The sequence below is a fragment of the Schistocerca nitens genome, chromosome 9, assembly GCF_023898315.1.
Source record: "Schistocerca nitens isolate TAMUIC-IGC-003100 chromosome 9, iqSchNite1.1, whole genome shotgun sequence".
NCBI lineage: Eukaryota > Metazoa > Arthropoda > Insecta > Orthoptera > Acrididae > Schistocerca > Schistocerca nitens.
The window spans coordinates 290593739-290618369 of record NC_064622.1 but is presented as its reverse complement, the minus strand read 5'-3'; the positions used below and the strand labels follow the sequence as shown (position 1 = coordinate 290618369).

General features: G+C 38.2%; 1 protein-coding gene across 1 annotated transcript in view; it reads left to right on the top strand.

The window, feature by feature from the left end:
• Positions 1-24631, top strand: part of LOC126204186 (cubilin-like) — a 1516445-nt gene that overhangs the window by 179647 nt on the left and 1312167 nt on the right. Inside the window, exons 9-10 of the mRNA XM_049938590.1 lie at positions 8008-8146; positions 9352-9452. Coding sequence (XP_049794547.1) covers positions 8008-8146; positions 9352-9452 — 240 coding nt within the window. The remainder of the gene's footprint in view (positions 1-8007; positions 8147-9351; positions 9453-24631) is intronic.

Genomic DNA, 24631 nt, shown 5'->3' with positions numbered 1-24631 from the left:
GATATGCCCTTGCAGTCATGCATTTTAAATTCTTTTACCATCTGTTGAATGTAACCTGTCTGATTTAATTTCACCTGCCCTTGAGACTGTTCTATTTCAAGACCCAAATCAGCAAGCTGTCACTCATTTCTTTAATGATAATATGAGATCTCAAACACTTAATGAATGTCGTAATCATTTTTTCTTCACCAATTGCAGCTACATCGTCAACATGAACTCCAATAATTAAATTTCTAGAGAAGAATACACAGGGATCCTTTTCACATTGTTCAAAACCTACTTTTTTCATCACAGAGCAGAAGAAATCATTCCAATCTTTACCTGCCAGGTGAAGCCCATACAAACTCTTATTTAATAAACACACTTTATTCCCCACACGAAACAATCTTGGTTGCTCCATGTAAACAGTGCCACTTATGGGGCTATTCAGAAAAGCAGTTTCCACCTCAATATGTTTTATTTTTCATCCCCTTAATACTGCTATTGCTAACAGGATCCTCAGGCTACTTCGTCTCCTCACTGGGCTATAGCTTTCCCAATAATCAAATCCAGATATCTGACTATAGCCCAGAGCTACTAACCTCGCTTTGAATATAATAATATTACCCTCTCCGTTTCTCTTCGTTGAGAATACCCACTTAGTTCCTGTAACATGGTCAGCTTTTGATCGGTCAACAAGTTGCCATGTGTTGTGAAGTTTTAGGCTACTCACCTCTGACTCCATGGCTTTATACGTGGTCAGCTTTTGATTGGTCAACAAGTTGCCATGTGTTGTGAAGTTTTAGGCTACTCACCTCTGACTCCATGGCTTTATACGTGGTCAGCTTTTGATCGGTCAACAAGTTGCCTTGTGTTGTGAAGTTTTAGGCTACTCACCTCTGACTCCACGGCTTTATACCATTCGTCCCTGTGAATTGAAGCTAAAGCTTCTTCTACTGATATTGGATCAGAAGGATTCACCTGACACAAAGCAGCAAAAAAGCTTGCAGAGAGACACGAACCACACATTTTTGGTTTCACTAGGCGTGAAGACCGTTGTAACCCTACTTCACTATGTGCACTTGAGATTCTACTTTGCAACACTGTATCACATTCATCACACACATCACTATCTTCACTGCCAGGAACTACATCGTTTTCTGTGTCATACCTCTCTTCTTCTCTACCACTGGATTAGCCCCCATCTCCTCGAACAGCTATTGAATCGACTGGATCTTCTGTTACTGGTCCTGCATTCCTCAGCGGTGTGTTGTCATCATCTATTGATGGATCCGGGAAACCCAGTCGCACAATACTGGTGTCATCTGCTGTCACTGCATTGCTTTGTGGCTCAGCTGTTGTCATCTGCCTCAGGTTTACTTCCCCTGGAAGAGACAGTTCTTTGTTTACTGTAGCCTTCAGTGGGAATATTCTCTCATCAAAGATGACATCTCTTCTCAAAAGTATTTTTCTCTGTCCAAGGCTCCACAGACGATATCCTTTAGATCCTGCCTCCACTCCAAGGTAAACACATTCTTCTGCTCATTCTCCGAGTTTGTCAGATGTCAATGTGCTTGTCCAAGCTCTGCAGCCAAACACTCTGAGTGTTCCCAAATCATCCTTAATTAGTTTTTTCTTCTTCCATACTTCATACAGGATCTTGTGGGGCATCTATTTCAGATATGGGAGGACAACATTAGAGCCTCCCCCCAAATGGTATTGGGAAAACCACTCTGAAATAGTAGACACCTCACAATGGATAAAAGTGTTTGATTCAGGCGCTCTGCTTCTCCATTGGATGGAGGAGAGTAAACTGTGCTTTTCCGATACAGCATTGCAAGAGCATACTTAGTATGTACCATAACAAGCATAAAAACAGAATTTTTCCATGGCTTGTACTTCTGGTTCCACTGGCAGTAGAATGGTAGGGTCATGTGTTTGGCATAACCCTTGGACTAGGGACCAGTTATATATCCACAGAAGGATCGTCTGTGTCCCTATCCTACAGTATAGGGTCATGATATAAATATTACACACTTACCCCTTCTTAGGCAAATGGAGCACATCAGTTGGTCCTCTTTCATTTGATGTGGTCTATAGTGGGCCTTATGTGGTTTATATAGTATGCCCTCTTCCTTGAACAACTCTTCAAATTTGCTGTTGATGTACTGAGTCCCAGTGTCTGATTGGAAGCTTTGCAGTTTCCTCCCTGACTTGCATTCCGCACGTCCCTTAAATTCCACAAAAGACTCAAAGACATCACTTTTCTGCTTTAGCACTTTCACTACCGAGTACCTTGAGTGATCATCCAGGTAAATAACATAATAATGTGCTCCACCCAGGGAGGTCTGCCTAATGTAACCTACATCGGTATGTACTAGTTCTAGAATATTATCAGTAGTAGTTTGGCTCGGTTTGAAAGGCTGTCTTTTCATTTTTCCTTGCACACAAATATCTCGCTTTTCCTTGTAGTTTGTGGCTCCACATACTTCGGGTAAGGCTTCTCTGTGTCCAAGTCTTTGGTGCCACAAAACTTCTGCCCTTCTGGCTGTTGCTTCATTTTCAATTTGTTGATGTGTTTTGTCACTGTGTGGCATCAATGTACTGTTGTTCACTTTGTAATATTCACATTGCACTAAATATACATTATTGTTTGATGATCTTCCTCTCAACGCTTCCTTCTCATCAACAGACACACTAACATCACAATTTTTGAATCTGATACACATCCCTTTTTTGTCCATCTGTTTGACAAGCCACAAGTTCCCATCCAGATCTTTCAACAAAAGCACTACTGTTAATTGGATTGTCTTACCACCACATGATTCTGCTGCTTTCATGATAACTGTCCCCTTACCAGTCACTTCAGCAACTTTCCCATCAGCCAGTTTCACTTCCCCAAAGACACCCATCTCTAAGTCCTGTAGTATCTCTTGGTGACTAGTCATATGATGTAATGCTCCTGAATCCAAAACCCACACCTTTTCATCAGCACCTTCTCCACATTTGGTCACTGTCATAGCCACTATTTCTTCATATTCTTTTTCAGTTGCACTCGATGGACCTTGACTGTTTGGAACGTTTTTAAATCTGTTGAGCTTGCATCCATTTGCCCTGTATGCTGATTTCTTGGTATAATTCTGTTTGCTTGGTGGAGCCCCACTTGTTTTCCTTGGAAATGTGGACACTCCCTGGCGATGTGGTCTGCTTCACCACAGGAAATACAGAGTCTGTTTCTGTTGGATGTGTTCTTCTCACCTCTTTGGTTTTGCTTGTATCTGTCCTGGCTTTGGAAAAACTTGTTTTTCTCATTTATGCATACTGCTGCATATGCTTTGGCTTCTTCTTGGCACTTAGTTGACTTTAAATCTGGTTCCAGACGCTTCTCTTCTAATTCTAATCTGTTGATGACAATTTCTGTAGTTAATCTGTCTTCGTCTCTTTCTAGACTTCTAATGAGGCCTTCATAATTCTCCAAAGGTGGTCTGAGAAGCATGAAGCCTGCAACTGTCTTATCATCAAAGTTGAAACCCCCTTGCTTCACTACTCTGTTGGCAGCAAGGATTTTCGTCACATATTCATCCATAGTCATATCATCATCTTTCTTGATATTTACTAAGTCTCTCATCTTGGATATAGTGTTGAGTAGGCCGTTGTTGCAGTTAATCTTTTCGAGCTTCTCCCATGCTTCCTTTACTAATTTCAGAGAACCAATTGTTTCTAGGTAGCAGTCGTCGACTAGCATCAGAATGATGGACAAGGCCATTTCATTTTTCTTCCTTTTTTCCGCATCCAACTGATCATAACGCATTCCAGAACTGGGTTCTATGGCAATCCATGCATCATGATGCTGTTTCAGTGAACGAACACGGATAGACCATGCAAAAAAGATACTGCTGCACAGGCGATCAATTTTCACAGATGGTTCCGTCATTATGTACTGTTTTCTTCGTCGTCGGCTGTTTTAGAATGTTAAAATACGTCGTTTTACTCAGTTCCGTCACTTAATGTTCGTTTTCACTTCGAATTTTTAAACACGCTTGCCACAGAGTGCTCTGGACCCATAACCTGTTAACTATTCTGTAGCGTTTGTCTTCTTTAAATGAGGATGTGGATAATTATTTGGCTAAGAACATAAAGTACACGTCACCACTGGTTTTTTTGGTTTTGTAAGGAACCGTCCTTGAGCTAATGGTACCTACATAAACCACTTAAGGCCCACCATAGACCACATCAAATGCAAAAAGGACCAACTAATGTGTTCCATTTGCCTAAGAAGGGATAAGTGTGTAATATTTATATTTTGACCCTATACTGTAGGATAGGGACACAGACGATCCTTCTGTTAGACATACAACTGGTCCCTAGTCCAAGGGCTATGCAAAACACTTGACCCCACCATTCTACCGCCAGTGGGACCAGCGGTACAAGCCATGGAAAAATTCTGTTTTTATGCTTGGAGTTATGGTACATACTAAGTAGCGCATGCTGTTGTAAGCATACTGATTTATCGTGTGGCTTTTATTGCTGGGAGTCTCCAAAGAGATACCCTGTTTCCCTTTGATGCAGTTCTTTTCATTTAAGCAATGAAGTTACATCTTTAAGAGCACTGGAATCTGTCAGGAAAGAAAGAAATACGGAACGAATTAGTTGTGGCCTATAGTAAGGAACCAAAACCGGCATTTGCATAAAGCTGAAACTGGGAAACCACGGAAACCCATTTTCAAGAGTGCTGGCGGGTGGATTCGAACCACTTCGTCTCCCAAATCCAGTGGTTGATAGCTCAGCGCCTCAATGTGCAGGTCTACCCCAGTCGTTGGAGAATTCGGAAAAACTGGTTGTTGCACATTGTTTTAAAATAAAATGCATCACAACAACAGAACATACACTCACTACCGTGAGGTGCGTGACAAGAGTGCGTCCCATTGTGCCGGTTATTAGGGTTTCTTCCTGTTCCACTGACGATTCCAAAGTGAGTGATACATACTAGGTTGTAGAATATTCCTACAGTAATAAGTCAAAGCCGGTTCTTGAAACTTTGTTAATGGACTTTCTCAGGATAGCTTATGTCTGTATTCAAGAGTTTGTCAGTGCAGTTCCTTCAGTATCTCTGCGACACCCTCCCATGGATTAAACAAACCTGTGACCATTCGTGCTTACGAATTAAATTATATATCCAAAACACTCGTCAACCACAGTACTCGCGAATGTTTGAAATTTCACAATGTATTGCAATACAAACGGGTATTGATACAGTCAATTTAAGATTATGCAGAACAAGCGACGCACACAGTAAAATATGCGAATCTAAAGCTTCAAGATTGCTGCACGATAGTTTACAAACCGTCTCCTACTAAGCAAAATTCGTAAGTCGGCTTTTATTTACAAATAAACGTGGGTATTGCACAGATTTCTCTCTTAGCTGATTCTGTGCAAACTGCAGCGTAACTTTATCTTGACCAAAACCGGCAAAACGTGCAGCACCAACAAAGCACATCTAGATATTGCAACCAACAATGCTATCGATATATCGATAGCAGCACTACCCACTATTGCTCAGTCCTAATTTTTCCGAGATCAACTACTTGTGACCATTCGTGCTTAAGAATTAAATTACATATCCAAAACACTCGTCAACCACGGTACTCGCGAATGTTCGAAATTTCACAATGTATCGTAATACAAACTTGTGAAATACTGAATCATTATAACCCCAGAGTTCTACCAGACTCTTCAGCTAACACTACACAACAGCGGAGCGATAAAAACATGAAAAATAACATTACATTAAGATTAGGGCATAAAAATACTCTTGGATTCAATTGTCTCGCCCAAATATCGTGTTGATCAACAGAAATATCGTCCAAACATCGGTGGTTGCAGTTATTTAAAAAAATTGCTCCAAATTCTATCATTAGCAGTCCATGTGGCGAGATGTCGCTCAATGTGGTCACCTGGCCGGTACTCAATTATGAAAACCAGTCCCAATACGGAATGATGGGGAGAGGGTTTCGTGGAGGGCGGCAGGAGTACCTACCTGGTGATAGCACAGCCTATAGTTCCTTCGTATCTAAAAAGAGTTTTTCAGTGGTCTGACTGAATTCGTCTGAGCCGACTACACGCCCGCGCCCTCGTCCTTTCGTCTAAAATCTGTTTACGCTCTTGCAATGCTGTCATAACTGAACCTAGTACTTCCATGCGAAATTAAATCTCATATCATGCGTGCATTTATGCACTATCACATGACTTTCAATTACACTACACACCAACTTGATTTGGGTGACAGAGGCGGGCAGGACCCCCACCCTCTGGCTGCGTTCCTGTGATAGATAAGCAAGCATCAATTGCATGCTTTTGCAGGGGTCGTTCTCTGCTGTATATGTGGTTTATCCGTTTTAGTTCCTACGTTATGCTTTTCGGCTGTTCTGCCCTAATCACAGTATATGTATTTGCGGCTGTAGAACATAAAACGGATCTTACATAACATGGAATAGTACATATCATTACAAATACTTTACATAATATAAATTAACTCACAAAACGTTTCGCATCCGAAATTTGGTGCCCTGTCTTTATTTGTTTGTCAACTATTGGAACATGACTTAAAATATTTTATATTACCTATATTTCACGGGTGTAGTTACTAACCACTAAACATGAAAAGAGGTAGATAAATAGTGAATAATTTAGTTGAGGCGTCGTTTTCTATCTCACCAGATTTTATTTGTCCCCTTAACCGCAAATACATTTCTTTCGTTCAACGATATTCAAATTTTTATAAAATGTTCGTCAGAGGAAGCCAGAGGCAATTTTTCTGTATAAAAATTACGCAGATCCTTAACTGAACTATAAATAAATAACGATAAAATTCTATTAAAATGATAATAATTAAAGTAATAGCCAATAGTTTCCTGCAGCTGAGGCGCGAGATGTAGGAGATATTATTACTTGTCCCAAGAGATTAACGCAGCGTCAAAACCGTTGTTTGCCAGCTCCAGGTTTAAAAAAAAATTGATAACTCGTTGGGAAATCATATCATAAGGCAGTCGTTCGCGTAGGTTGTTACCGCCTCTTGAACACATTTTGTGACTTCTAGGACAAGTCCGGCCACGCTTCTCCCAAGGCGAACATCTTATAGCTTAGACACGAACATATAATGAATTATGCATCACTAAAGTGCAACGAAACTTGATGGCGAGGCGCTATAAGACCTCTTCACTCATTTTTTTCCCTGAATAATGGTAGTAACCACCACACGCAGCACCTCACACGATTCAACACCATTTGCACGATAGCTACGACGCACGATTTGTGATGTGGCTAAGGTTGACAAAGAGTATACACACTCCGTAGCAGCCCGATGCCTGTCGACTTTCACTTATGATAAAGAAGCTACGTGTGTGAGGGAATCCCCGGTTTCCTACACATCATCACGAGAACTTGGTGAAATAAGGTTTCCGGTACGATACTCTTAGAGCCGAACTTCATAGCTGTTTTTCCCAAGTTTAGTATTTATGCCGTTTCGTAATGAATACTTCGCTTCTCAATATTTAAAAAAAAAAAAAAAAATACATAGTCACGGCTGAGACCCTGAATGTGATCTGAATTATCATCCGACGGTCTATCAAACAATGGAACCCAAAAGCAAAAGTATCATATGTCTGTTCCAAATCCCTTAATAGTTTAGTCATGTGTAATGGTTATATTGACTACCTTGTAGAAAAATATGGTTTAGTTTAATTTTTTATTCATAATTTGTAATTTGATATTGGTGAAAGTGGGAAAATCTTCAGTCAAATCTTTCGGCCAGCTAAGTGATGGCAGAAGTGAAGCTCAGACTGAGGAATCAGTGTGAGTGGGTACAATAATGCTACTCATGATTCATTTTTGACACTCAGTGGGACTAGTTTTGGTGACTTGATATGGTGATAGCATTTGCCCTTAATGAAAGTAAAAATGATTTAAGATAAATTGAATTAAACAATTGAGAAACAATTGTGCTAATATTCGTAATTTTTTTTTTAACAGGGCTGGACTAAAGGGAATGGAATTTCATGTACCCAAGATGTTGATGAGTGTTCAAGTAATAGTTTGGTGTGTTCCAGAGATCCACCTGTACCATGTATTAATGTGCCTGGGTCATTTCATTGTGGATCTTGCCCAACAGGTTTGTGGAGCAGCCAAGAATTTAAAATATAATTAGCAATATCAGAAGTGTAATATTTGATTTGTGCAATAACTAATTACAAGTTTAGAATGAGGTCCTGGAATACTTACTAAACTGCCTCACACTTGCTTCACCTGCTAGTTACTTGTGTTATCTGTTTTATTCCAGGAATGCAAGAAAATTGAAAATGTGTGTCATAATTTGCTACTACAAAAATCAACTACCTGTAATACTTAACAATCTGATAGATGTTGACTGTACGGGTTTCATTACATGATGTTACAAAAGACTTACATGGCCAGTTTCTATTCATGTAATTTGTATTGTGCCATAATTCAATCAAAATGTTATGGTATGATGAACCCATCTTTCCAAGACCAGTTATTCAGTTGTGTTGAAACTCACTTATCTACTGACATTATTCTTTTGAGTCTTGTTGGGATATCTTTCAAGTTTCCACTATGATGGCTCCTTAGGAACTAAGTTTGGAGTAATGCTAATAATCCAATCACAGATACTTCTGTGCCAACATGTAGGCTATGCCACTTCATTACCATCTTAGTTAACTAACGCTAATGCACAGTTCCACACTGTTCTGTTTCTCTTTCTCTCTCTCTACTGCCTCCCTCCCTCTGTCCCTGGAATGCATGAAAGTGTGTCCACATGCACGCGCGCGCACACACACACATACACACACACACACACACACACACACACACACACACGTTAGATTGTGAACTTAAATTGCAAAAACAGGTCTAACTAACAGTGACAATGTATCACTCCTCAAATCAAGGGAACAACCAACAGTAGTAGTGAAATATGGCCTTTCGACAGACAGTAGCTCTTATGCAAGCCTAATCACAAAGAAAATAAAAGGTGTAAATGAAATGATGACAGTATATTTTTAAGTATAGAAATTTAATATTGTCTCAGTCTTCCACATTTTAACTCCACAATTAAAGGGCAACTTTGTTACTGATTTACCATTTCTGGAGGAAAGTTTCTAATTAATAATTAGTGAAATAGTGTTTTCTTATGTTAATTATGTAAAGGAACTCATTTTAATCAATGTTGCTATCAGGGTGACAAACTAAAGTAAGTTTTTTGAGCTGTTCTAGTTTTCACTATATGAGTTTATGAATATGTTATTTTGTATTCTGTGTTGTTTTTTTAGGAAGTTATCACTGTAATGGTCGTTTCAGGGTACGCTGGAAATGGGTTTTACTGTCTGGACATTAATGAATGTGAGCAAAATAATGGAGGATGCAGTCTCCAGCCCTATGTGCAATGCATCAACACAAAGGTAACACCCTCTTAATTTTGGAAAGTTACTTTTCTCAGATGATGTTTTCAGATTGTGAAAATATTCATGTGTAACCCAGTAATTGTAAGTAGGCAGAACTGAAAGTTCAAACCAGAGACTCTTTCCTTGAAAGGGAAGAGTGAGCACACACCTGCACCATTTTCTGTAGATCCTTTCATGAAGCAGACTTGTGGGGAATTTGGAAGAAACCAATAACATCAATAGTTGGGGGAACATTCATATGAACTGGATTTATGTGCTATACTAATAACTACCATTAACCTGAATGCATGAGGGTAAGGTAAAAAGTAAATGCTATTTGGTCATTTTTAAACGTGAATATTGTTACTGGCAAAACAGCATTGTAAGTAGTATCATTCCTCTACAGAATCTCCCTCAGCTTATTTGCACTTGATCCATCTCTTAATACGTTTCTTAATTCCACCCTGTAAAAAATGTTGCAGCATCATGCACATTCATTCCTGCACCCACCTCACAGCCTCATTATCTTACAAAAACTTGTGGTCATGTAGATATTCTTTCATCAGACCAAAAATGTGGGAATTACTCAGAACTAAGTGAGAAACATACAATGGGTGCTCCAGCTTCTCAAAACCAAGACTTTAAATATGATGTATTGTTTTCCCAGCTGTATGAGGGTGGTCATTTTTGAGGAAAACCACACCTTCTGAGAAACTCCCCACTTCTCTTCATTTTGATTTTGGTCTTCAGATCTTACAGTAGCTTTCACTGTTCACTGATTGACCTTGTGGAGTCTAATGAATCAGCAGATGACCTGTCATGTCACATAACACTTTCTGCAGAAACTTGACTTCTGAACTTCTTTTGTTGTACACAAAGACGAATGTTTCTGCAGCTTACTCTGTGCTTCATAGTGACAGATCCACCCCTCATTAACAGTTACTATGTGATTGAGAAAGTCTTCTACTTCCTCTTCAAAACACCTTAAATGTGATTTGACATTTACAATTATTTCTGTGTATATTTCTCTGTCAGCTGATTTAGTATGCAATAAACACAAAATTTACAATAATTTAAAGATTCATGGATGATTGCAAATGCTTGACTGTGGCTTGTGCTCAACTAATTCACAAGTCTGGCGTGACAATCATCATGAATGATTCACTCATCTATGCAAAACATTCCTGCCCATTTTCAAAGTGGGCGTCTTATCTGAATGCTCTTTGTTATGGACATGGTCACGTTTACAGTGATGTATCCACTTCTAAAGTTTTTGTTCACTGAGACAAACATGACAATACTGCAGCTGCATTCTGCAAATAATTTCAACAGCTTTAGTGCCTTTACTATTTATTCCCCTCATTGATTCCTTGATGCATACAGAAATTTTGGCTCTCATAATAAATTGCTCTGAAAATGCTACAAATAGGGCTTTTTACTGAATCAATGTTGTTGATGCACAAGAACAACATGGGGGTTCAGGAATATCACTGTTGAGTCTGTATTGTTAACCTGTGGGACAGAAAAAAAATGCCTTTATGTATTGACTAGCCCTCACAGTTATTAGATCTGTTGCAGCTATAACTGATTAGTTTGGAAATTAGCAACTAACCTTTATAATTTTTGCAAAAACTTTGTTTAGTATTCCCACCAGCAGACATCACAATGGAGGCAGATAAGCCAGCACAGGTAGTGCAGCAGGACAGTGCGTAAATTTGCCACAGAGGATGCATGGGACACACAATACGTGCAGACATGTTGGAACAGGTGGTAGACTGCAGGTGGCAGTAGGGCAGACAAGCCAATAATAATAATAATAATAATAATAATAATAATAATATTTACCAGACAATAGATAACACACACATTAAAATAAACAATCCACCAAACATAACAGACATGGAACACTTCTGGAGCAACATATGGTCTAACCCGGTACAACATAACAGGCATGCACGGTGGATACAAGCAGAAACAGACACATACAAGATGATACCACAAATGCCTGAAGTGATAATTTTGCAACATGAAGTCACCCAAGCAATTAATTCTACTCACAATTGGAAAGCCGCTGGAAATGATAAAATAGCAAATTTCTGGTTAAAGAAGTTCACCTCAACACATTCACATCTAACTAAATTATTTAACAGTTACATTGCAGACCCATACACATTCCCTGATACACTTACACGTGGAATAACTTATCTGAAACCTAAAGATCAAGCAGACACAGCGAACCCAGCTAAATATCGCCCCATAACATGCCTACCAACAATATACAAAATATTAACTTCAATCATTAAACAGAAATTAATGACGCATACAACACAGAACAAAATTATAAATGAAGAACAAAAAGGCTGTTGCAAAGGAGCACGAGGATGTAAAGAGCAACTGATAATAGATGCAGAGGTGACATATCAAGCTAAAACTAAACAAAGGTCGCTACACTACGCATACATTGATTACCAAAAAGCTTTTGATAGTGTACCCCACTCATGGTTACTACAAATATTGGAAATATACAAAGTAGATCCTAAATTGATACAGTTCCTAAACATAGTAATGAAAAATTGGAAAACCACACTTAATATCCAAACAAATTCAAATAATATCACATCACAGCCAATACAGATTAAGCGTGGAATATACCAAGGAGACTCATTAAGTCCTTTCTGGTTCTGCCTTGCTCTGAACCCACTATCCAACATGCTAAATAATACAAATTATGGATACAATATTACTGGAACATACCCACACAAAATCACACATTTGCTATACATGGATGATCTAAAACTACTGGCAGCAACAAATCAACAACTCAACCAATTACTAAAGATAACAGAAGTATTCAGCAATGATATAAGTATGGCTTTTGGAACAGACAAATGTAAGAAAAATAGCATAGTCAAGGGAAAACACACTAAACAAGAAGATTACATATTGGATAACCACAGCGACTGCATAGAAGCGATGGAAAAAACGGATGCCTATAAATATCTAGGATACAGACAAAAAATAGGAATAGATAATACAAATATTAAAGAAGAACTAAAAGAAAAATATAGACAAAGACTAACAAAACTACTGAAAACAGAATTGACAGCAAGAAACAAGACCAAAGCTATAAATACTTATGCCATACCAATATTGACCTACTCATTTGGAGTAGTGAAATGGAGTAACACAGACCTAGAAGCACTCAATACATTTACACGATCACAATGCCATAAATATAGAATACATCACATACATTCAGCAACAGAAAGATTCACATTAAGCAGAAAGGAAGGAGGAAGGGGATTTATCGATATAAAAAACCTACATTATGGACAGGTAGACAATTTAAGAAAATTCTTTATAGAACGAGCAGAAACTAGCAAAATACACAAAGCAATCACTCATATAAATACATCGGCTACACCACTACAATTTCATAACCACCTCTACAACCCTTTAGACCACATAACATCAACAGATACGAAGAAAGTAAATTGGAAAAAGAAAACACTTCATGGCAAGCACCCGTATCATCTAACACAGCCACACATCGATCAAGACGCATCCAACACATGGCTAAGAAAAGGCAATATATACAGTGAGACGGAAGGATTCATGATTGCAATACAGGATCAAACAATAAACACCAGGTATTACAGCAAGCATATTATTAAAGATCCCAATACCACAACAGATAAATGCAGACTTTGTAAACAACAAATAGAAACAGTAGATCACATCACAAGCGGATGTACAATACTAGCAAATACAGAATACCCCAGAAGACATGACAATGTCGCAAAAATAATACATCAACAGCTTGCCTTACAACATAAACTTATAAAACAACAAGTTCCTACATACAAGTATGCACCACAAAATGTACTGGAGAATGATGAATACAAATTATACTGGAACAGAACCATTATAACAGATAAAACAACGCCACATAACAAACCTGACATCATACTCACCAATAAAAAGAAGAAATTAACACAACTAATCGAAATATCCATACCCAATACAACAAATATACAAAAGAAAACAGGAGAAAAAATTGAAAAATACATCCAACTGGCTGAGGAAGTCAAGGACATGTGGCATCAGGATAAAGTTGACATTATACCAATTATAGTATCAACTACAGGAGTCATACCACACAATATCCACCAGTACATCAATGCAATACAGCTACATCCAAACACATATATACAACTACAGAAATCCGTAATTATTGATACATGTTCAATCACCCGAAAGTTCCTAAATGCAATATAACACATACCGTACAGTTAATAGGAAGTGACGCTTGATCAAGGTCCGCGTCACTTTCCATTCTCAACCAGACTTAACGTCTGAGAAAGTAAAGAAATAATAATTTTATTGTCATTCGGCCATTACAGCAATAGACAACGTCATATACATACAAAAATACAATTAATAGTTTGAAAGAAACACAGGTTTCTTGTTAACATTATAGTATTATATTACAGTTGATAAATTCTCTTATGTCATAGAATGGGTGGAGGACTAGCCAGTCATGAATTGTTTGTTTGAATAATTGTTCAGGTAATTCTTGAACAGATTGAGGAAGTTTATTAAATAATTTGTACCCCATGATTTCGTAGCTGTTGAGTGACTTTGACAACCTGTGGTAAGGAATATAGAGGCACCTATTCCTTCTTGTATTGTGGCTGTGTACATTTTCTCTGGTTTTTGTTTCTGGTAATTTCTTCTTCGTATAAATTAGAACATAGTATATGTACAAGTTTATAACAGTCATGATTTTCTGTTCACAGAACAATGGTTTACAGTGTGCCTTATATGCAGAACCAGTAATTACCCTAATAGCTTTTTTTTGCAGTATTAATATGTCATGTACACAGCTAGAGTTCCCCCACAAAATAATTCCATATGTTATTATGCTCTGAAAGAATGAAAAATAGGATATTCTAACATATTTTTCAGGAACACAATCCATAAGTCGCCTTAACAGGTAAGTAACTCTAGACAATTTACCACTAATATATTGTACATGTTGACCCCAAGATAAATTATCATCAATGTATACCCCCAAAAATTTGACATAACTTGGATCATCTGACAGAAGCTTGTCTCTAAGACTACAGACCATCTGCTGTGTTTTGTTTTCATTCAGCAGGAATCCATTTGCCTTGAACCAATAGGATGCTTGGTCAATTGTCTTTGCTGCACAAGTTTTAAGGCTATTGAAATCCTCACTACCATTAAGAAATGTTGTATCATCTGCATACAACACAGTGGTGGACTTGATAAATGACGGCAGATCATTTATCATTATCAGGAACAAAAAGGGGCCCAGCACAGATCCCTGCGGAACACCTACCTTGACTTGCTCTATACTCGACATTTCTCTCCCTACACAAACAACTTGCTTACGATTCTGAAGATATGATTTTATTAATTTAAGGCTGTTATGTCTAATGCCATAGAATTCCAGTTTTTCTAGGAGTGGCTTATGCTTTAAACAGTCAAAAGCTTTGCTTAGATCACAAAATGTGAGTTGAGCATAGCCCTTATCCTCAAACACTTGATGTAAGTATTTGACTACAAAGTCTATAGCATCCACAGTAGACAACTTTTTCCTAAAACCATACTGAGATTCACTAATTATTCCTAATTTTTCAAAATAGACAGATAGCTGTTGGTAAATTACACATTCCAGTATTTTAGAAAAAGCTGGGACTATGGAGATTGGTCTGTAACTGCAAGGTGAGTCCATATCTCCCTTTTTATATATTGGAATTACCCTAGCCACTTTGAGTTCTTCGGCAAAATATCCTTCAGATATGCATTTATTTATACAGAATGTTAAGGGGTACACAATATAGTCTATTACTTTCTTTAGTAAATTACAGGATATGTCGTATATATCTACACTGTCTGAAGATTTCATCCGTTTTACAATGCTTAGGACATGACTAGGTGAGACCTCGGAGAACATAAACGTACCTGTGTCTGTTGGTGTTCTGCAAACATTTTTAGAAAGTAACTCTGATGAACTGATATCAGGTTTGATTATAGTATTTCCTACATTTTCAACAGATTTAATAAAGAAATCATTGAATTTTTGGGGACTTATATTAATTTTTTTGGTTCTTACATCTTTAGCAACACCATTTATTAATTTCCATGCAGCTTTGCACTTATTTGTGGAATTATCAATGGTATTGAAATTATGTGCTTTTTTGGCTTCCATGATGGCTTTTTTATACTCATTCCTGCATTTTATATAGGCTAATCTGGCATGTTCTGTTTTCTGATTGCTACATATATTGTGCAACACCATAACTTGGTTTTTCATACTTGATAATTGTTTAGTGTACCATGAATTTTGTCTGTTTGTAGCCCTGTTTGTAAAGCCTTTGTCAGTTAATTTGCATTTCTTTATGGGGATATTGTCATTAAATTGTGTCAGAAATGTTTTAAAAAATCTCTCAAATAATAGTTTCCCTGACAAATCAGCACTAAGACTATAACTTGTGTCACCATGACATTGGTTGAACCAGTCTCTCTCAGCAAGGGACTTACAGAGCTGAACAATTTTGTCATCTGTGACAGGCCTGGTGATTATAACTTTTGGGACGGGCTTAGGAATATTACTATTATCAATACAGAACCTACTTGTATAGTTTAAAGATACAGAGTCATGATCTGAAAATGAATGTTGATCTGCTCATACTGATAATTGTGGGAATTACTTGTAGATTACTCCATATTGTGTGCTGGGTTAAAAATACTTCCTTTGAAAGAGCCACTCCTTTTGCTTTTCTACTACTCAGCTGTTGTTTTATGCAACACTTGAAACAAAGAATTTGTATAACTGTGCATATCTCACTGTCAACTGTCTGTATTCTGACAAAGTCAAGATCTTTAATGTAAACATCAGTGTTATGCAGACAAGGAAGATGAGGCATTTAACTGTTTTCTAAAAATATTCTTACTACACTATGAATCCTGTTTTCCTTTACTATGAGTCAGATACAATAATGATAGAATGTGAGACAAAGGGTAGCTAATAGCTGGGGTCATATTGTTCTTTGCCAGGAAAGGGAGTTTTATGTAATACAGAGGGACTACTTTAACAAAGAATTAAAAGGGCACAAAAGACAGTATTTCAAATGTCTTTACTATTTAGAGAATTATTGGGCATGAAATGAATAAGTACACTAAAGCAAATGATATTCGGCTCCCTGATGGTTTTTTTTTTTTTTACTAAATTGCTTCAGGTAAATGTCAGAATGGTTTCTACTACAAGGTGATGGGTGAATTCTTATACCCATCTTCACAATACCACAACATGCCTAGCTAGAATTGTCACAATTTCTGCAAATCAGGGAATACCAGGAATTTCAAACGTGGCAGGGAAATAAGGGAAATTGGAAAAAAAAAAACCCTCAGGAATAATCTTGTTTTTGTTTCAGTAGATGACATGGTTTGTTTAATGAGATGTCATGCATTGTCACTGGCTGGGTGCAGCTGAGTATGTGTGCCGCTTCCATACTCCCTCATTCTTACTGCCTCTCCCCATTCTACCACTCCCTTCAGTTTTCAGTCAGTTCTGCCCCCACTTCTTGCCACTAGCCTAACATCTGCTGAGGAGAGGCAGGGAGGCGTGAGGAGTGGTTTGCTTGGATCTGATTCTTAGAGACTGTTGACGAAGCGGCCAGAGATGGCAGTCATGTGTGCATGAGATGTGTCTGAGTGATTGTGCGAATGTCTGTGTGTGCTCGTTTTCTGACAAAGTCTATTGCCAAAAATGTAGTTGTAAGAGTGTGATTGTCTTTTCCATGTGTCTGTCTGTGGCTCAGTGATCATCTTTGTTGTGAGTTGCTATCTATCCTCATCAGTACAGGGCTGTTACAAATGATTGAAGCGATTTCATAAATTCACTGTAGCTCCATTCATTGACATATGGTCACGACACACTACAGATATGTAGAAAAACTCATAAAATTTTGTTCGGCTGAAGCCGCACTTCAGGTTTCTGCCGCCAGAGCGCTCGAGAGCGCAGTGAGACAAAATGGCGACAGGAGCCGAGAAAGCATATGTCGTGCTTGAAATGCACTCACATCAGTCAGTCATAACAGTGCGACGACACTTCAGGACGAAGTTCAACAAAGATCCACCAACTGCTAACTCCATTTGGCGATGGTATGCACAGTTTAAAGCTTCTGGTTGCCTCTGTAAGGGGAAATCAACGGGTTGGCCTGCAGTGAGCGATGAAACGGTTGAATGCATGTGGGCAAGTTTCACGCGTAGCCCGTGGAAGTCAACGAATAAAGCAAGCAGGGAGCTAAACGTACCACAGCCGACGGTTTGGAAAATCTTACGGAAAAGGCTAAAGCAGAAGCCTTACCGTTTACAATTGCTACAAGCCCTGACACCTGATGACAAAGTCAAATGCTTTGAATTTTCAGCGCGGTTGCAACATCTCATGGAAGAGGATGCGTTCAGTGCGAAACTTGTTTTCAGTGATGAAGCAACATTTTTTCTTAATGGTGAAGTGAACAGACACAATGTGTGAATCTGGGTGGTAGAGAATCCTCACACATTCGTGCAGCAAATTCGCAGTTCACCAAAAGTTAACGTGTTTTGTGCAATCTCACGGTTTAAAGTTTACTGCCCCTTTTTCTTCTGCGAAAAAATGTTACAGGACACGTGTATCTGGACATGCTGGAAAATTGGCTCATGCCACAACTGGAGACCGACAGTGCTGACTTCATCTTTCAACAGGATGGTGCTCCACCGCACTTCCATCATGATGTTGGGCATTTCTTAAACAGGAGATTGGAAAACCGATGGATCGGTCGTGGTGGAGATCATGATCAGCAATTCATGTCATGGCCTCCACGCTCTCCCGACTTAACCCCATGTGATTTCTTTCTGTGGGGTTATGTGAAAGATTCAGTGTTTAAACCTCCTCTACCAAGAAACGTGCCAGAACTGCGAGCTCGCATCAACGATGCTTTTGAAATCATTGATGGGGACATGCTGCGCCGAGTGTGGGAGGAACTTGATTATCGGCTTGATGTCTGCCGAATCACTAAAGGGGCACATATCGAACATTTGTGAATGCCTAAAAAAACTTTTTGAGTTTTTGTATGTGTGTGCAAAGCATTGTGAAAATATCTCAAATAATAAAGTTATTGTAGAGCTGTGAAATCGCTTCAATCATTTGTAATAACCCTGTATTTATTCTCAGAGTATTTGTGCAAGTTATCTGTTGCATGGATTGATCATCACGATCTCATTTCATCAACAAGGTGTCTGTGACACATGAATAGCTGGCCACACAAGTGGACTTCCACGGCAGGCCAAAACCGCAGGCAATTTCTGTGGGTATCTCCTAAATGATTGGGCCTGCCAATCTGAAGCCCTTTGTTTTGCACTAATGTGAAGGCTCTGCCCATCAGACCTAGTCTCACCGATCTGCATGCAGGCTGGGGCTGTTTGTGTGTGCTGTAATGTGGTGGATGTTCGTGGTTTATCCATGGATCCAGGACTGCAGTGCTCCTTGCGAGGCCAGAGGCCATGGGCGATGGATTTCAGGAATTGCGACTGTCTCACTGCAAGTACATTGTACAGTACAGCATTTTATTGACTTTTATGTATTCTATCACATTTTTGACTCTTTGAAAGTAGTTTATATATTAGAAAGTATGGACAATGAATAGAAGATATTTGTGGCAGTCGCTGGCAGTTTGTAAGCTATGCACTCGCGTATTTCTTGAAAGGAAAATCACACAGTATCTGTAAAAGATGAACATAACACAATGGGTAATAACCAACAGTAATGAACATAGTAAAACCAACATTTTATTGGCAGTCACCTACCATGTTGGTTTACACAACTCTTCCCCTTGTTACACACTTCTTTCAAGAGGCCTAGTTTTTTTGAGGTTATTTCTTAAATCAGTGAAGGTATTTTAAATATGTCTTGCAACTCCAAGGAAATGCATATTTTTGTCATCAAATGTGTTTTGTTTGATTGAAATAAAATAACATCAGTGGTCTTAATGAAACATACATACCATTTAGCTTCCTTTCTCCATCTAAAAACAGATCATTACAAAAGAGGTGGATGTTACTACTTAATATTTTTGGTTGAATACAAAAGTCCTTACATTTTTTGTCAACTTATGTCTTTACTTACCCTTGATATCTCAAAATTTGTCAGGGAAAAATGCTATAACTTTTCTGGAAATCAGGGAAATACCAGGGAATTTCACTTGGGGTAACTTGTAGTAACACTGCTAGCATCCCTGTAAGAGTGACTCATTTGAATAAAGCTACTACTACTACTACTACTACTATTATTACTACCACCACCACCACCACCACCACTACTACCACCACCACCACCACCACCGCCACCGCCGCCGCCACCGTAGCTATGAAACATATCATATTAAATTAAAATCATTGGCTACTATATTCAGTAATTTTCCCTGGCAGTAGCTGATAACACAGAGACATGAAACATGGGTCATCAAAAGCAGAGCAATTAGAGTTATTTAGATAAGCATTGCAAATCCCACCCCCATGCATCAGTTTTGCAAACAAATTATTACACAGACCACTAAAACCATAAATCTTTGAAAAACAGTTACTCTTCTGACTAGGAGAGTAGTTTAACAAAAGTATTATTGGTAAGTCAAGGTGTATTTTATAAAATTAAATTATATAGTAGCAACACCCATTTCTAAATGTGGAGAGAAACAAGTAACCCCCCAATTATAGATCCTTCACCCTCCTTCCTGTGCTCTCAAAATTTTTTGAGAAAGTCGCGCACAGCAGAATATTGAACCAACTCTGAGAATAACATTTTAACAGCACTTCAATTTGGCTTCTGTAAATGCTTCTTTACTGAGGAAGCAATATAATAATCTGATTATGACCACGCAAACTCAGTCCTGACAGAAGAGAAATTACCCTATTAACATTTTCTGTGATATTGCGAAGGCCTTTGATTGTGTAGCTGATAAAATCTATCAGGGAAACTAAAATGGTGTGATGTTAAATGGATTCATTCCCTTAGCACAGAAAGTCATATCTTACAATTTATAACTATGTACAGTAGATACTGTAGGCTAACATTAGCAAAAGATAAGACAGTGATTAGACTAAATTTGAATGGGCAGATATTCAGTATATGGTTCTTACATGGTTCAGCATTCAGCCAACTTGTGTTCTTGGCTTACATAAATGATTTATCTGGGACAATGGAGGACTCTTCAAAACCTGTGATATTTGCTGCCAACAGAAGTATAAGGCTCAAATAGACCATATGCATAACAATCTGAAGGATGATGGAACAGGCTTACAATTGATTCACAGCGAACAGCTTAACTCTTAATTTTGCAAAAGCCTACTATACAATTCCAAACAAGTAATAAAGACTTACAGTAGAGATCTGTGGGCATACACTGGATGAGGCTCTATATGTGAAATTCCTAGGCAGTCAGATGGATAGTAAAGTGAGTTAGCACAAGCATGTGGATAAGTTAGCCTAGTCAAAAAGATCAATGCTGCGTGCTTTGATCTTTACAGAAGTAGCCAGAAGTGATGGTTTTGCTGTTAGTGTATAACTTGGCATTTACCACTTCCCTGAAGAAACATTAAACGTGAATGAATGAATGAATGAGTAAGTGAGTGCAGTTTTTAGTGAAACTGTGTTTCTTTAGCCTGTAATTGTTATAGCTCTGTCTCTCTATAGATATTGAGACTTTACACCTACCAAATTCATATGATTCTTTTTTTCCCATTATGACAATAACTTATGTTTATTTTGTTGTTTACTATTTTGAAATGCAGTAATGCATGTAATTTTATCTTTTTACCAATCTTCATGCTCACCTCTGAGCTACACCTGTATGCCTCTGACATAAGCTTCCTTGTTAACTGTATACTTTGTAATACAGTTTTATTTATGATATTTTTATTAAAAATTGACTTGTGTTTTTTTAGGTTAACATATTAATATGGTTTGTAAATCCTTATTGTACTTAAGATTGGTCATTGAGAACTGGCAATCAATTATAGTGACGGGAGGAAGCGTAATACCGGATAACATTTTTAATGTTTGCATATTAGTAACAGTTACTCTACTGTGGTTGACATCTCCCAAAAGGGTCCTCTTAGCAGTATGCCACATTTGGTTGCTCCAGACCTGTGGAATTACACTCATTTTCAGAAGAAACAAAACACCTTGAAAAACCAGAGATAGGACGTTCGTATTCACAGGACATTTACAGTCTTAGATATAAAAACTGACCACTGGCCAGCCACCACAGGGACTAAGTCTGAGTCATTCACTTAAGGTGGCCAATAAAACCAACCGCCCCATACAAGGCTAAGTCCGGCCATCTGCACAATCTGGCAACACTGTAAGATGCGGATGTGTCAGGAGGGAGTGTTGTCTACTTCTGAGATGTTGTCGTGTTGTGTGACCCCGTGGTCTAGTGGTAATCGTCGTGCATTCTAAACTTATAGTCGTGTGTTTGTGGTTCATGTGCAACCATATCTCTTTTCTTCTTTTTTACCACATTTTGGTCCTCGTCTAAAGTTATGAGTCAGATTGAACATCGAAGATAATTCGCTTCGCATTCTACCCACCATTAATAACAAATATTTCCAGAAACATTTCCAAAGGACAGCTCGTGGCTATGTCGCGATCAGAACAGCTTACACTCGAGCATTTTCTCATGCTGCAGTGGCTACCGGCCACTGGCCAGATGCCACCCGCTGCCTGAAATTGGGTGCTGCCCAGGTGAACAGGGCAAAATACCGTCAATGTATGTATCAACTATCATTTTTGAATTTGAAGTTCTAGTTATCATCTTGAAGTTACACATTGGATTTTGCATACTTGAAAATCATGAACTACAGTTAAGCGCTGTAAAATTATGTCTCAAGTGAAAAAAGGTGTAACATCTACAGTACAATATTCACTTTTGGTATAATACAGGGGTGAATGCAGAGGAGGCAGCTCGACTGATTTGAACTGTGTGTAAAGTGAGTGCTTTTGGTAAAAATACCCCAGAAAAAGAAATTCTTGTTTCAATGAAGATCGTTCTGGCATGAATGATTTTCCATATTAAAGAAGTCTTGACTACTGATATAAGTGATGGATAATCATTTAACCATCATGCGACATTTACATTCAACAGTCAAGGTTCAGAAGTCTGATGTAAGAGTACTGCGTGCTCTAATTCGAAATAACAAAAATCAATGGAGTGATTGTTACTGCAGTTTTGCTTGAATGTCATCAGGTTGCTCATTTAGCATTCCTATGCAATACTGGTACTGGTAGCCGAGCTATGATGCCTTTATTGTTAACTTCCTAAGAAGAAATGAAAGGCTGAGCCCTATCATAAGACGTAAATTCGAGCAAAGAGTAGTGTGAATGTACCAGGTGATCAAAAAGTCATTATAAATTTGAAAACTTAATAAACCATGGAATAATGTAGGTAGAGAGGTAAAAATTGACACACATGCTTGGAATGACATGGGATTTTATTCCGAACATGCTTTACAGTGCTGTTCACAACATTATTCCTCAACTACAGCTATTGTTGAGGATGATGGTGGACATATTGAGCATTTCCTGTAAAGAACATCATATTTGCTTTGTCTTACTTTGTTATGCTAATTATTGCTATTCTGATCAGGTGAAGCACCATCTGTCGGCCATTTTTTGAACTTTTGTATTTTTTTGGTTCTAATAAAACCCCATGTCATTCCAAGCATGTGTGTCAATTTGTACCTCTCTATCTACATTATTCCGTGATTTATTCAGTTTTCAAATTTGTACTGACTTTTTGATCACCCGGTAAAATTTTCCATCTGATAGCATCATGTGTGCTACTGCATGATAATGCATTCTGCTGGTTGGAGAAACAAAACTATCCAGGAGACTGACAGGGAAGTCATCTCTCAGGCACCTGTACTGAAAGGGAAGTCATTTCTCAGGCACTTGTCTCTCTGATCGTGTACCGTACTTGTAAACTTTTACCGTTCCCAGTCTTGATCAATCAACTGTCAAGGCAATTGATTTCTAGACGAAAATGCTCTTCAAAATACACTGGTTTAATGACATCGTTAGAACCAGTAGGTTTCTACAGGCATAGAATTTGTAAACTACTGTAGCATTGTCAGATTGTTTTAGATATTGTGAAAGAAGAATACTGTTGCTGATTAATTTCTCTTTGGTGATTACTGTCGTGTTCAATAAAATAATAGAATTCGCGATTAACAATATTCACTGTACTAATACAAATTCAACTTAACTACAGAGACATCACGATGGCAGTCTATCTTAATAAAGCATCAAGTGTCTGTAAGACAGTTGCGCCTATTTTAACACAAATTAGTAGGATATTGCCAATTTTTGACTTCTGAAAGGTCTTTAATTACTTCATGCACTGTATCATATTCAAGTATTATGAAAATGCAGGAGTTAATAGATAAAATTATGTATTCACGACAACAAAAAATATGTTGGCAGAAAACAAAAGTGGCACTATGAATTTTGCAGTACTGTAAGGTTTTCTCACTGACACTAAGAGGTAATGAAAGTAGCAAGATGAATTTTGCTCGAGCGTTGTCTTACGATTCCCTTGTTGAGTTTCTGCCTGCTTGGTTGTAGCTCTGCTACAAAAAAATAAATAATCTGGCTTTTCAGCGAGTCTCAAAAGGTGAACTAAAGCATCTTGTACCTCGGAGCTAGTGAAGAGGTGCGGCTTATGTGTCTTACTTATTGGCTCTGTAGCTGCTGTGACAGATAAATCGCAACATAAGAGACAAGAGTAGTCGTATTTCCCGTGTGGAACAACTTTTGTGGACTCAAAAGCATTAACTGATATCCTTATACCACATTTCAAGAGAAAATCATTCACATTATTCAATTAAAATGAATGATAATATCAAGTGAATTTAGCAGGATAGTTCTGTGCCATCAAGGAAGTAACTCGTCAGTCACAGAGTTGCCAAATTTATTCAGCGTTGTGGTCAAGTTTCTTTTATACTATCAGGAAGGATACCAGCTCATGTGTTCTGTGAATGACCATGGAAGTGACCATAGTTTCATGTCAAAGTTGTGGGTGGTAAGGGCAGGAATATCCTCATTATATGTCAAAGAGTCTTATTTGCATTTT